This window comes from Macaca fascicularis, chromosome 14 (genome assembly GCF_037993035.2).
Source record: "Macaca fascicularis isolate 582-1 chromosome 14, T2T-MFA8v1.1".
NCBI classification, from domain to species: domain Eukaryota; kingdom Metazoa; phylum Chordata; class Mammalia; order Primates; family Cercopithecidae; genus Macaca; species Macaca fascicularis.
This window is the reverse complement of record NC_088388.1, coordinates 16,421,175-16,436,334: the sequence shown is the minus strand read 5'-3', so window position 1 is coordinate 16,436,334 and position 15,160 is coordinate 16,421,175. Positions and strand designations below refer to the sequence as shown.

Here is a 15,160-nt window from a genome sequence, read left to right as displayed (position 1 = left end):
AGAAATCTCATTTACCTTAGTCAACTCAATATATAAATATTTAAGGAGTGGCTGCCATGTTACTCTGTGCCAGAGACTGTAGAACATGAAAGATTCAAAATGAACATCTGAGAGAACACAGAAGGAAGCTGATTTTCTACAAGCGTATAGGAAAAAGAATCATGTTAGAGAAGACAACGGCCATGATTTTAAGAACTTTATAAATGATCAGAATCTGTATAACTTCACACTCGTTGTTTCCTATTACTCCATTTTGGTTCCTCCAAAGACCTAAGCTGTTACTTAAACGCGAGAGGCCCCAGGTCAACCAAATGAAGCAGCTCCATGAGGGAGGAGTCTATGTTCATCTTGTTACCCACCGTCTGGCCAAGTACCCAGCATACAGTGAATGCTCAATAAATATTTATTAAGCAAAGAAATAAGCCAGCTCTTTGAGCAAACCAACTGGTCAAGACAATTTTTAAAATGCAGGACAGCTAGAGACTTGTTCAATGGGTCAGCAAGAAAACAGATATTGCACAAATTTCATCCTCATCTGAAGTCACTCCAAGGAAGCTTGGAAGGATGAGAACAAGACAACAGACAGAATCCCCTGGGCCTGGAGAAAGAAGAAAGGATCACAAGCTTCCTTTCCCCTTGACAGATCCAAGTGTCTATAGAGCCCCAGGTGCCCCCACCTGGCTAAGAAGTTGGCCTTTTGGATCCCAAAAGTTCTCATATCCCAAGCCAAGGGGAAATCGGTCCACTCCAGCCAAGCCTCCTAGCCCCAGAAAGCCCATGGGGTCAGGACTTAGGGAAAATCAGGGAACATATAAAAGGTCTCTCCTGCAATAATGGTCCCTAACAAGCCCTGAGCCAATCACCTGGTACCTGGAGCCCAAAATACATTCCAACCCAGGTAAGTAGATATTATATGGTGACTACAAAGATATATCCCATCAAGTGAGCAAACTTGTCATATTCACATCTCCTTTTTGTTTCCATTCCTATTCATGTTTTCAATGCCCCCATTCTTCACTTCTCCCATCCCCCATCAAGTCCCTTTCTCCATTCATTGCAAGCCCTCTTAGTTTTTTCTTCTGGATCTGATGCCCTTAAGCTGTCCCTCCTCTGTCTCAGATTCCAGGTCCACACCTTGCCCCTACTACAACATCTCCCACTGGGCCCTGCCTGCTCCTCTTTCTCTGCCCCTGTCCAGTTGCCCACCCTTGTCTCCCCTTCTTCTCCTCGCTCTATCCCCAGGATTCTGTGGGCAGCTGTGAATTCTGCCCGGTGCTTCCTTCCCTCCTCTCTCTTCGTGGTGGGGTCCACAGCCAGTTCTCCTGTTGCTCAGAAATGTGGAGGCAGTTGCTAAGAGACAGTGAAACGTCAGTACCTGGCCCTCGAGGAAAAAAGGGGAGTGAAAAAGGGAGAGAAGAGGGGGAGGGATGGAGGGAGGGAGAGAGAGAGGGCGGGAAGGGGGAAGGGAGGGGGAAGACCTGGCTCTGCCGGAAGCCTTATACCCCAGCAGCCTGGGCACCAGCTGAGTTTCAGAAAGAAGCATTCAGATTCTGTGAACTTTCTTCTGAGCATCCTTTCTCTGTGATTTTCCTTTTGGGTGAAAGAAGGGGCAGGGGGACCGCAGGACGGGAAATCACAGAAGATGCTGGCCTGGGATCCAGGAGACAAGGAGGAGGAAAGGCCGGGGGAGGGGAAGAGCCGGGGAGGCAATCTGTTCCGAAGCAAGCAAGGAGCGAGCGGGGATTCCAGGAGGAGGGAGGGAGACCCGCGTCTGCTGCAGATTGATGGCTGTGTCCTTGGAACGGAGTGAGTAGGCTCCTGGGGCCTGTGGGAGTGCAGAGGGAGACCTGGGGCTCAGAAAAAATGAGTCTGCATGAAGGGTAGCTGGGGTGATTTCCCGGTGGGCGGGATTGAGGCTTGAAGCGGTAGGAAAATAGGCACCGCCAGGCCTAGGGTGAGGGGAGGACCGAGGACAGCAGGTGGGCAAGGGAGAAGCGAGAGGGCGCGGGGCGCGAGGGCTGAGGCTCTGGGCGTGGCATCACTCTCGGTCCCTCTGCTGCGGGCGGCGAGCAGGAGAGTGCAGTGTGTGAAAAGGGATGCTGGGATGAGGGGTGTGGGCTGGCAGGCGAAAGATGCTGGAGGTCGAATGGGGAGGGGTCTGCAGGATCGCCTGTGCAGAAGGAAGCTGGAGCGAAAACCGTGAGGCGTGAGCATGGGGCAGGGCAAAACATGGGGGAGTCACAGAATGGTGTGTGAGTGTGTGTGTGTGTGAGAGAGAGAGAGAGAAGCGCTTAGAGTGTTTGAAAGGAGTGTGCAAACCCCCAGAGTGTGGATGCCTGTTTTTCTTAGGGAGTTGTTCAAGGGTGGAGTGTTTGGTACTGACGGGGATGGGGTGATGAGAAGAGGAAAATGCATCTTACCCAAGACGGGAACCGAGAGGAGGATGGCTGCAGGTTGGGTCAGGGAGGGCTCGTGGGTTACAGCAACGTGAGCCTGGGGTCTGAAGGTACCATGGTCCACACCTGAGAGACGGTAAGCAGAGAACTTTGTGGTTGGGGGAAGCAAAGAAGGGAGGAAAGAAAGAGACAGAGATAAGACAAGGGTCCTAGGTGAAGGGACATGGGGGTGTCGAGGGCACAGGATTTCTCTGCCTGAGTGTTTTTCTTGTTGACAGGGAATTCGGCCTCCACCTGCTGAATACAGAGCTGTGCTGAGGAAGGCGCTGGCTTGGAGAAGTTGCCAGAGCTCTGCCAGCTGACCCTCAGCCTGCACCTTCGGGACTCATGGCTTCTTCTGGCCCCAGAGGCCCAGACAGTGGGCATCACCTGGGGTCCTCCTCTCTTTGGAAAAAAAAGAGGTTCCCTGGGGATTCCAGCAGCCACTGAGGCTGAGGACTCTCAGACTTTTAGGAGACCCATGGAGACTCACTTCCTCCCGGGTCCTCTTCCCAAAACACCCACGCTGGGACCCCCTTGGACTCAAGCCCACCAGGCCACCAGGACAAATGGCCACTGAGACCTTCAACACTGGAGACCCAGGTGCAACCCTGGCTTCCTAATCAGTCCCAGACGTGGGACAGGACTTAAGTTTTCTCAGAAGAAGTGCCAAGGATCTTTAAAGGGCACCTTTGATCTCCTTCAGCCCCTCCCTCCCAGACACAGCACCAAGAGGAAACATCCAGCAGGCATGGGTGAGAGAGACACAAAAGATCTGCAGGAACTCTTCCAGGACCTGCTGGCAGCTGACCCAGCCCCATCCTTGTCCCCTCCCTTTCTCAGGTTTTGATCATCATTCCAGACCCTGGGAGACCTCAACTGGGTGTCTCGCCCCCTAGGCTCCGGAAGGGGACCTCCCGTGGATCTCAGGAAGCCCTCTGGTGCTCAGAGGCTCCTGGGAAAGTCTCTAGCCATGATACCACATGCTCAGAAGCTCCACCTTCACAGACTCTGGCCCCAGATGTAGCTGCCTTCCTGTGTCACAGACTCTCCATTCCATGGACACAGTCCTCATGGGCTCCCTCCAGCACTGCTGTTGCCAGCTGCCTAAGATGGGTGACACTTGGGCCCAGCTTCCCTGGCCTGGGCCACCCCAAGCGGCAATGCTGTTGGTCTCCCTCCTCTTGGCAGCCGGGTTGATGCACTCGGACGCTGGCACCAGCTGCCCAGTCCTTTGCACATGCCATAACCAGGTGGTGGATTGCAGCAACCAGCGGCTATTCTCCGTGCCCCCAGACCTGCCAATGGACACCCAGAACCTCAGCCTGGCCCACAACCGCATCACAGCGGTGCCGCCTGGCTACCTCACATGCTACATGGAGCTCCGGGTGCTGGATTTGCGCAACAACTCCTTAATGGAACTGCCCCGGGGCCTCTTCCTCCATGCCAAGCGCTTGGCACACTTGGATCTGAGCTACAACAACTTCAGCCACGTGCCAGCCGACATGTTCCAGGAGGCCCATGGGCTGGTCCACATCGACCTGAGCCACAACCCCTGGCTGCGGAGGGTGCACCCCCAGGCCTTCCAGGGCCTCATGCAGCTCCGAGACCTGGACCTCAGCTATGGGGGCCTGGCCTCCCTCAGCCTGGAGGCTCTTGAGGGCCTACCGGGGCTGGTGACCTTGCAGATCGGCGGCAATCCCTGGGTGTGTGGCTGCACCATGGAGCCCCTTCTGAAGTGGCTGCGAAACCGGATCCAGCGCTGTACAGCAGGTAATGGAGGGGTAGGACGGGGCAGCCAACAGGGGGAGGGCTTGCCTCAATGGAAGCAAAGGCTCCAAAGAAAAGGGAGGGACTTCGAGCCGGAAAGCACCTACTGCGTTTTCTAGTGTGGGCTTGCCTCTTTGTACACCAGCTCTGCCAACAGGTTGTTTATAGAATCCTTCCAATGCATGCAATGCCCATTGATTCATGAAACAGATGTCCCTCACCACTGTGGGGCTCATGACCTAATGAGGCAGACGGATAGTAGACAAGTGAGAATAGCACATCGTTGGTGGTTCTTCTTGAGCTTTCACCATGACCTAAGATCTTGGCCTCCATTATCTCATGAGACCCCCATTTTGATTATACCCATTTTCCAGGTGAAGAAGCTGAGATTTAGAACAATAAAAAGGCTTGACAGGAATCACGCACTTAGAAAGTGGCACGGCCATGAAAAAAAAAAATTAAAAAACTAGAAAGTCACAGGACCATGAATAAAACCTAGATTTATTTGACTTCTAAGCCCTGTTCTAGTCTACCACACTGCTTTCTTAGCATTCCAAGTGTTGGAAACTCTCGTATAAATAGTAATGGCTAACACAATCTCAACAGAGCCACCACAGCTTAAGCTGTGTGACAGCCAACATGTTCCAGGAGGAACTTGAACCTTAGTACTTGCTATTTACCAGGCCCTTTCTTAAGCAGCTTTACCTATCTCTTCCTATCCCCAGAAGAACACTAATGAGGTTGCCGCTCTACAGAGGAGGAAGCTGAGGTTCCTCCTCTGTAGGAGGAGGCACAGAGAGGTTCAGTAGCTTGTTGGAAGTTACACAGCTGCTAAGCGTTGAAGCCAGGGTTTGAGTCCTGGCAATCTCCCTGACTAGATCCTGACAAGTCAGGTTCTGACCTGCCAGAAGAGTCAGAACCTGAGTCCTGGACTGGCCAAAGGGCTGCAGTAGAGTTCCAGGACCTCATGCAACTCAAGAACCTGGACCTCAGCTACAAGAACCTGGCCTTCCTCAAACTCAAGGCCCTGAGCAGTGTAAACTTTGGGCACAAGGTAGGGAGCTGAGAGGAAGAGTGAGATGCAGCAACTCAACCAGCGAATCCCAACTGGAGGGTAGACTGGGGCCTGAAGGAGCCCGAATCACACAGGTTTGATGGGCGTCCCAACCCAGAGGCATCTGAGCCTGACCCAGAGGCAGGTAATGTTCAGCCGCGGCCCTAGCCACCAGCTCTCCTGTGTGACAATACCAAGGCTTGGCACAAGCACTCAGAAGTAGTAGCTGAAGGCCCTACACCAGGGGCTTTCCCAGAACGTGAGCTCAGCACATGTTGAGAAGAAGCAATGCTGAATGCGGTAAAAGGGAGAGGAGGACTGAGTGGGGAGCCCAAGACCAAAATAGTTTGGGGAGGGCTGTGGGTCACGATTCCAGTGTTTCCACAGAACTGTAGGAGGAAATTCTCTGGCACCAAAATAGCTGGGGACTGGGATGGGGCGATGGTGGAGGGCAGGAGGGGGAGGCTGTCTGGAGCAATCTCCTCGCTTGCTCAACCTCGGCAGAGACCGCGCCTCCCCTCTCTCTCCTGTGCACTAATAACAGAAAGGGCACCCGAAGCACTAAGCTTCCATCACACCCAGGGACTCCTTTTCTGTGATCTCTGAGGTCCCTGCTGCTCTGCAGAAGCTCAGACTCCCAGCAAGCAGGAGAGGGGTCCAAGATTTCATCAGTGTAGGCTCACACATACGTCAGTACAGGTGAGGAACCTGAGCTCCAGAGGGGGACAGGGGCTGTCCACAGGCCCATGATGAGGAAGCAAGCAGGCCCAGCTGGAAAGCCAGGTTCCCTGTTCCTCCACAGAACACACTTTACACCAGGTCACATGCACCAGGGTGCTTCTCCTTAAGGACAAAACCTTGCCAGTGGAGGCAGAACTAGGGATGCTCTTCTCTTTACTCACTTTTTCTTCATGGAACTCCACTGTTACCCATGGATTTTGGAAAAACTGAACAAAGAGGGCCATAATAAGCAAGCCCCTGGGATACAGCATGACTTTAAGACTGGTGCCTTGACATACCAGGGGGTTTTGTCAGCCTCTATGTTCCCATCCTGCATCCTGTGTGGTCCCACCAACGGCTGTCAGGGGCTTCTCTGGCTGGTCCATATGAGTGTTGCCACATTCGCCATCTCACTGTCTCACCACTACCCACTTCACCTACATAACAGACTTTAGAGTTCAGCATCTTTGGGTTTCCAGAGGAGAGCTCATGCGAGTCAACCCCAGACAGGATCCTGGCCTGGGCAGGACATGGATCCTGTGTTCACAGCCTACAGGGATTACTCAACCTGGGATTTGGGGAAGGTTCGTGTTCTCCTTCCAAACCTGACTCCCCATTTCCAAGGATATTGCTGCTGATTCAATTCTTAAAAGGATCAATCCAAATCCATCATTTGATTCCTTGCCCTCAAAAACTGCAGAATGAATACGTAGCATTTATACAACACATAATTTAGAAAATGTCTTCATATTGACTCTCAGAAAATTTAGATTGGCTTATCCTGTTTTTTTTTTTTTTTTTTTTTTTTTTTTTTTTTTTTTTTGAGACCGAGTCTCACTCTGTCACCCAGGCTGAAGTGCAGTGGTGCGATCTCAGCTCACTGCAACCTCCACCTCCCAGGTTCAAGCAATTCTCCTGCCTCAGCCTCCCAAGTAGCTGGGACTACAGGTGTGCACCACCACACCCAGCTAATTTTTGTATTTTTAGTAGAAATGGGGTTTCACCACGTTGGCCAGAATGGTCTGAATCTCTTGACCTCGTGATCCACCCGCCTTGGTCTCCCAAAATGCTAGGATTACAGGCGTGAGCCACTGTGCCTGGCTGGATTATCCCCTTTTTATAGAGGCCTCTTATTATAGAGGCAGAGCATGAGAGCCAGAAAGACCAAAAAACAAAAACAAAAAACAAAAAAAGAAGAAGACTTACCCAAGGTAAGAGCTTGATTAATATTTATCCACTAAACAAAGGAATGATTGGCTGCTCAAAAGCTGGTGCCTAATGCTGCATGGCAAGAGTGTCACCTGCACACTACCTTTACTTCCCAGGCAGAGTGAGATAAGACCATTGACAGCCATCATGCACTCATAAAAGCAACCCCAGAAGGATGAGATGAGACCATCAATGCTGAAGATAACAATAACCCCACCAGAAAAAGCAGCCCCTCCTACAGAAGGCTGAGTGCAGAATATGACCCCCAATGACCTGTCTAGGGAAAACAACCAATACAATAATTCATATAATTGAAATATATTTTATATATATTATATATATTACAATCATATGTAACGTATAATTCATATATGTTAACTCACTGAATCCTCACTACAACCCTAAAAAGTAGATACTGTTATTATCCTCATTTGACAGATGAAGAAGTCAAGACACAGAGAGATTAAATAACTTACCCGTAATCATGCAACTAGCAAGGGGTGAAGAGGGGATTTGAAACTAGGCCAATAGCTCCGGAACCCATACTCTTAACCTATACTCTGTGTATCCAGAAAAGCCACATAAGTAGTGGAAAGGCCCAATGATTTGGAGTTGGACAGAGTCTTATATTCATGTTGTAAAGATTCATCAAGCACTTACTATTGACAGGACACTGTTCTGATGCTAAAGATACCATGGGAGTGGCTTATATTGAAATGGGAGAAGACAGAAAATAAACCAATAAACTTTCAGGCAGTGATCAACACTACATAGAAAAACAGAGAAGAGCAGGTCAGATAGGGAGCCCAGGGGGAGGTGAAGTGGGGTGCTATTTTATTCAGAGTCTTAAGGAAAGGCCTCACTAATAATGTGGCATTGAGTCAAGTCCCAAAGGAAGTGGGGAGCTGAGCTGTGCAGAGGTAGAGGGGAGAAGCTCCCTCCCAAAGGGACAAATGCAAAAGCATCCCTTCCCTGCCTCAAGAGGGGATACTCTGGGCTTATGGAAGGATGACCAGGAGGTGTGTGTAGCTGGAGCAGAGTAAATAGGGAACAGAGTGGAAGAGATAGGAAGGAGTCACTGGAGCCCACAGGGAGCACCTTGGTTTTTGCTCCATTCAAAGACAGGAATCCAGGGAAGGGTTTAAGTAGAGAAGGCATGGCAGGATATCAGGTTTGAAATAACCACCCAGCTGACTGTATTAAAATGGTTTGTCAGCTTCTGGTGAGGTCCCAGGCTGCAGGCTGAGGACAGACACTTTCTGACGCCCAGAAACCAGTTGGGAGGTTGTTGTGAGAGATGATGGTGTCCCCAGATCTACCACTGGTCACAGCCAGATGACTTTCAGCAAATTGCTAAACTTTTAAACGGTACTTTCCACATCTATAGAAACAGGCATAAAAATCCTTGCCTTGAGTGTTGTTGAGGGAACAAAAGGAGATAAGCAGAATTCTTGGCACATGGAAGAACCTCAATGAATGCAATGAATGTCTTTCTTACTTTTTCCAGTGAGCGGTTGTTGGGGGGCTCTCCAATGCCCTCTCCCTCCCCGGGTACCTCACCCTCCCTGACTTCTGTGTTACAGATTCTCAGCTGGCTGAGTGCCGGGGCCCCCCTGAAGTCGAGGGCGCCCCGCTCTTCTCACTCACTGAGGAGAGCTTCAAGGCCTGCCACCTGACCCTGACTCTGGACGATTACCTATTCATTGCATTCGTGGGCTTCGTGGTCTCCATCGCCTCTGTGGCCACCAACTTCCTCCTGGGCATCACCGCCAACTGCTGCCACCGCTGGAGTAAGGCCAGTGAAGAGGAAGAGATCTGACATGCCTGCCTCTCATCCCTCCATGCTGCTGACCGCCACAACCACTGGCCACCAGACGCCCTCCCTGACTGCCCACTCTGGTTCCATGGTGACCTGGCTGCCTCAGTCATGGTTCAAGCAAGGAGGAGACACTCACTTTGTATGAGCATCTGCTTTGGGCCAGGCGGTGCCCTAGGAACTGGGAACGTCCGATGAATTGACTCAGTCCTTGCCCTCAAGGCACTTCCCTCTGGTCAAGGAGAGAGATCCAAAACTATTCCCTTTAAGACTATATGTCAGGACTCTGAGCACGCCATTATGGAGGCCCAGAGGAGGAGCCATCATCTGTGTCTAGCAATGTCCATGAGAATTATAAGATTAGTGTGATTTGTGAACTGGGTCATCAGGAAATATCTACTTCGTCAGGTAGGCAAAGAAGGGTGTCTGCAAATGGCAGAGGCCAGAATATGCATAGTGCGCTGTGTTGAGAAGAGTGAACAGTTTCTGGTCACTTACTTGTATAGAGGGGGTGTGGCACAGAACTCAAACCTACCCCCACCTCCTGACACTAAAACTGTCAGCTCTCAGCAATGCCAGCCACTGCCTCCAGGGAGTAAGAACACCTCCATACCAGCCCCTGGCCTCCTTCCACCAGCAGCTACCAGGTGAGACCACCTCCCAGTGACTGCCCCCATATGACCAATTGTCACCAGTTGGTGAGGTCCCAGGCAGCAGGCTGAGGATGGACACCGCCCTTTCACCTGCCTCTCACTCAAGCTTGGCTTCAGAGGAGAGAGGCAGGAGGCCCGGCAACTGGGGGAGCAACAGTCCTGGCACCTTGGGACCCTAATCGTGTGACTGTTCTTGCCACAGTGCTCATGCCACAGGGTCTCACCAGGAAAGTGCACGGTGGGCCACAGACCCGTAACCTGGCAGCACCCAGAGCTAAAAGGGGACAAAGGCAGCACAGTTACGACCATATGAGGCTTTGCGTTTTCTTCTAAGCAACTTACCCACGTTAAGCATAAGGGTGAGAGAGCTGTTAAATACTAAGCCCTTGGCAGTGTCAGGCACTGTGAAAAGCTCTCTCCACAAACCATTCCCTTTAACACACACACAAATCTTTTGAGGTGAACGCTGTTGTTCCCATTTTACGGATGAGGCAATTAAGGCTCAGAGAGGCTGAAGTCATATGCCACTATGAGCACGATAAAGTCCGTGCTCTTTCTACTGCCCCATCTAAGTTTTGGAACATCACCACTTCCTCTAGAGTTATATAAATTCAAATTCAACTAGAGCTGACAAAGTTCCTCATAAGGTCCAGGCACTCCTCCGGGCACTTTTATATCTATTGACTCACTTCTTTCAATTGTCACAGCAACACTGCCTGGTGGTTTTTTATTATCCCCATTTGACCGATGAATTAATCTTAGAGAGTTGAGTGACTTACCCAAGGTTGTCTGGATAAGCCCTAGGAGGAAAGTGGTAGGCAGCTCCATTCAGGGAAACTGCATCTAATCAGTCAGTCAAAAATCAAGTAACTTTACGAGCAAAGCACAATTATCATCGTTGTCTTCCTCGTCAGTTTCGTCAGTGTCATCATTATCTGCCCTCTATTTGTTCAGCACTGGATAGTTCATGAGTATTTTTGCATCATTCTCCTTGACTTTTCACAACCCTGTGCAGGGGGTAAATCAAACATCGGTAATCCTGTTTTACAGATGGAGAAAAAAAGTCTCAAGGTTGGGCATGACTTGTCTATGTGACAAGGTTGGGACTCAACCCGAACACGGTTCTCTTTCCAGTGCTTTCCCAAGTGCTTGGGGAAGAGAATGCCTCAGAGGGCTGGGTAGTGGGGCCCTGGAATTCAGCATCCATGAATGTGCTAGTGGATCAGCTAAATAGAAGGTAGTCAAACCCATCTGCTGTACGGATTGAACTATGCTCACGGTAGGGCAAATTGCAGGCTCTGAAACAGAAACTACACAGGTAACATCTGAATAGGAGACTCCTGCTTCACAATGTGTAGATAAAACATCAGCAGGGGTGACCATGGTGGCAGTCATGTGAAAAGTAAGATCTTCGGGAATCAAGAGAGGAAGTTGTGTTAACCACTCCTACTCAAGCCCTGCTGTGTGTGTTGCAAGAGATAATAAGAGAGCAAGAAAGCTACAGGTGAGAACCCCTGCAGTTTAGGAGAAGAACATGAAGGCACGGTCCAACATGCTGAGAAGTCTGGCCAGGAGGAGAATTAAAACAGGGGCTTTCCACCTACCTTGTCCCAAGCCCCAGCAGTATTCCACCATCCTATCCTCCTGGAAAGCCTGAAACGAATGAAGGAGGCTAATATATCATCTTCCAGGGAGGTATCCCTCACTCGTGCTTCCCTGAGCTAGTCAAGCGAAAGAGTCTTCAGAAACTGCTAGACCTGAAGTACTTGAACCCGTGTCCCCTGAATCTTGCTTACAACATCTGGGACAAATCCCTGGCCCTGTGACATCCGAAGCAGAACTGTGCCCTGCTCTCTCCTTCTGTGATGACCAAGGATGGTGAACTCGAGCTGTTCTCTACAAGCCAGGCCGGCAACCTAAATACTTGGAGAGGAACTTTTAGAAACTTTAATCCTGACAAAACAGAAAAGTTTCCCATAGAGGGATACCATAATACTATAATAACCTCCTAGGAACTATTGTTTGCCAAAATATAGTTAATATATTTTAAGACACATGCTTTTTTGCATAGGACTAGAACCAGAAAAGACACCAAATGCCCCCTTGACATCAATGTCCTTTCTAGTGGGACAATTTGGTCTCCATCAAAGCCAAACCCTTCTGAGCAGGACACATGGCTTTTAAAGGAGAGATGTTTCTCCTGCTGCTAGAGGTTCCTCAGTTTATTAGAGCACAATGAGGAAAGTATTCAACCTCCCTACTGCCAAGGAATTCCCTGCTTCTCCCCGACTGCCATCATCTTGTCCAAGCTATCAGAAGCAAGCTTCCAGAGATAATCTAGCAATCCTGATTGGAATTGCTCCCACATCCCTGGTGACCACAGGCTTCGTTCAGATTGTCCAAACTGGTTAACGTGTATGTAATGGGGTATCTCTGCATCTGCATGTCTGTCTGTGAGGTTCCTTGTATGTTGGCTGTCTGCTGACGTGGGACAGATCTCTCTGGAATTTGGGTTCAGTTCTCTGACATACTGCTAAATATGCATAAGTAAACATGCCTAAATAGGCATATTTAGGTTGGTGCAAAAGTAATTGCGGTTTTTGCCATTAAAAGTGATAGCAAAAACCGCAATTACTTTTGCACCAAACTAATATTACATTGTTTGATAGATTAAGATGGAATCCCACCAGGTTTAGGGCAGGACTGGATACTCAAAAAATAAAGAAGGAGAAAAATCTGTGGCAGAGGCATCCCAATGAGAACCTGACTTCTCCCTGCTTCCCTCTGCTCTCTCCTGCCCCTCAGAGACTTGCCCTTATTGCAGAAGCTTCCTCCATGCTGGGCCAGAGGATATCAACGTTCAGCTTGGTCAAGATTTGGGCCAAGAAAATTCCTTTTTAGAAGAGCCCTCATATCTCAATCATACCACTTTGGGCCAGTTATCTCTGGTCACTCTTAGACAAACCCTCATCTCTCTTTCTCCATTCCTAGAGGAATTCCCAGGGAACTTTGCAGAAATAGGTCTCCAGAGTTGCTATAGAGGTTCATGGCTCCTTTCAAGGAGGGACATGTATGAAATTTGAACAGATTAAGAGAGGTGTTTGTCTTCAACCATGGGGGAAGACCTGCAGCTTCCATTTTCCCCTACAGGTGTCTGTGCTGACATCCTTTCCAGCAGTAGAAGAGTAAAAAGATATATCTTGATCCATTCCTCAAAAGGACATCTTCCTAAAGCCAGAGAAAATTGTCTGCTCTTCCCCACCCCAGGAAGAGGCAAAAGGGAAGTGAGGGCGTCACAAGGTCCTTTGTAAATCACTATTGTGTTTGTCACAGCACTGGGCGGAGAGCTGGATCCACAGAGCTCTCAGTTTTTCTAAGCACTGTCCTGTAATGTGCTAATGTCTGGGGGTGGGAGGGCTGGGGAGGGGTGGGGTTAGAGGGAAGATGTCAATCTTTGTATGGAGATGATTTTATAACCATGCACTTTTGTAACTGTGAAGAATTTTTCATAAATGTACATTAATAATAAAGAGTGTATAGTTTAACAAATTTTCCTAAGAGCTGTGAAGAGGGAGAGGGAGAGGGAGGGAGGTAGAGAAAGAAAGAGAGAAAGGAACTAGGCGGAACGAAGAGAATGTGTGCCAAAATATACACACAAAAGGTCTATGGGAGGGAGTGGATGGGAATAATTAGGAGATGTGCCAGCCATGGAGGGGCATGTGTGGGAGCTGAAGGAACATCACAGAAGTATATTTCTACCAGGCAAAAAAAGAATACGCGTGTGTCTGTATGCACATACCCCTCTGTGTAGGCATATTTTGGTGCCTGAAATTACACAAAGAAGAGAGCATATGTCTTATACATGTTGATGTTTGCAGCTTGGGTCGTCCATAAAACATGCCAAGGCAAGTGGGTGTGCCTGCCTAGTTAGCATCACTGAAGGGTGTGTGATAGGGAGATGGCATGGACAAAAAGACATTAACTCAGGCATGCAGGTAAATCAGGCATCTAAATGCATGGTGTGGGGGCTGGATGAGGCCATCGCTGGTATAAGTTCAGCCTCTTTTCTCATAGCTTAATAAAGAAGGGAAAGGATTCTAAACCTCCTGGGTTTTGCAAGTGTTGCCTATACACCATCAGAAGTGAGATGCCTTGGCAGTGTACCTTGAGAACAGGGACAGGAAAAGAAGGAAAGTGTACTTCTGTAGGTACAATGGCAGCTGTTTTTATCTTAGTATTCTAAGTAGGAAGTGGCTGTAAGGAAGTCAATCCAAGCAGGAAGTGGCTCTGAGCAGAAAGTAGTTCCTTCCAGCAATAGGGATGTTAACCTCCCTCTATTCCTCCCACTCCAATTGCCGCAGGGTACAAACAAATACTGCACTCACAGCCTCTAAATGGAACACGGATACTGACTCAGAACACTCAGCTAAACAGAGAACATCTTCAACTGTAATCAGTGTATTCTAGAGTAGATTAGAGGGAGGCAAAACCCTTCTCTTCAAATTAAGTATTTAATGGAGACTATGCTGAACAAGTGCAAGATCAAAAATAAGGCTCCTGAAATAGCAGACATCTCACGGAAGACCAGATCTTGCATATCTCATTCAGTGCTGTTCATAGTGCCAAGCAACTGATGATGATGATGATCATCATCATCATCATATAACATTTACTGATCACTTACTATGTGCCAGCTGCTCTGCTAAGCACTATATATGGATTAATTTACTTAATTTTCACAAAAACCCAAGGTAAGTACTATTATTATTTCTATTTTGCAGATGAGGCAACTGAGGCACAAACAAGCTAACATGTGCTTAAGGTCACATAGCTAGTAAGTAGTTGATCTGAGTTTAGACACTCAGTAATACTTGGTGACTGGCTAACTTCAGAAGACAAGAACAATGTGGGCCATAAGAGAAAATTCAGTCTCAGTCAAAAGTAGGGTTTTAGCCCCAGAGGTTTATTAGTTTATTAGTTTATTTTCACGCTGCTAATAAACACATACCTGAGACTGGGAAGAAAAGGAGGTTTAATTTGACTTACAGTTCCACATGGCTGGGGAGGTCTCATCATCATGGCGGAGGGTAAAAGGCACTTCTTACATGGCAGCAGCAAGAGAGAATGAGGAAGAAGCAAAAGTGGAAACCCCTGATAAACCCATCAGATCTTGTTATTCACTATCATGAGAATTGCATGGGAAAGACCAGTCCCCATGATTCAATTACCTCCCCCAGGGTCCCTCCCACAACACATGGGAATTCTGGGAGATAAAATTGAAGCTGAGGTTTGAATGAGGGCACAGCCAAACTAGATCAGTCTTCTATGATTATTTGGTGAAAAAAAATTGGAGGGTAATAGGTAAAACCAACACATATCCTAATTGTTTCATTGCAAGTAGCTTTAATGGCTGCATTGGGCAAGGTAGACTAATTGTGATAATAGATTATTCCAAAATCTCAACAAAGTAAAGATTTGTTTGCTAGATTATTTGACACAATTA

At 48.6% G+C, this 15,160-nt stretch overlaps 1 protein-coding gene across 3 annotated transcripts in view; it reads left to right on the top strand.

Annotated features, from left to right (window-relative positions):
• The first annotated feature begins 1,498 nt into the window (after positions 1–1,498).
• LRRC55 (leucine rich repeat containing 55) overlaps positions 1,499–15,160 on the top strand; it is a 36,436-nt gene continuing 22,774 nt past the window's right edge. The window contains exons 1-3 of one of the 3 annotated variants that reach the window (XM_015434715.4): positions 1,499–1,806; positions 2,675–4,208; positions 8,772–13,206. In XM_015434715.4, coding sequence (XP_015290201.2) covers positions 3,419–4,208; positions 8,772–9,007 — 1,026 coding nt within the window. In that variant the 5' untranslated portion in view covers positions 1,499–1,806; positions 2,675–3,418 and the 3' untranslated portion in view covers positions 9,008–13,206. Of the gene's footprint in view, positions 1,807–2,674; positions 4,209–7,857; positions 8,024–8,771; positions 13,207–15,160 lie in introns of those variants that run through there. The other 2 variants (XM_065528186.2, XM_065528187.2) reach the window with 2 other exon arrangements.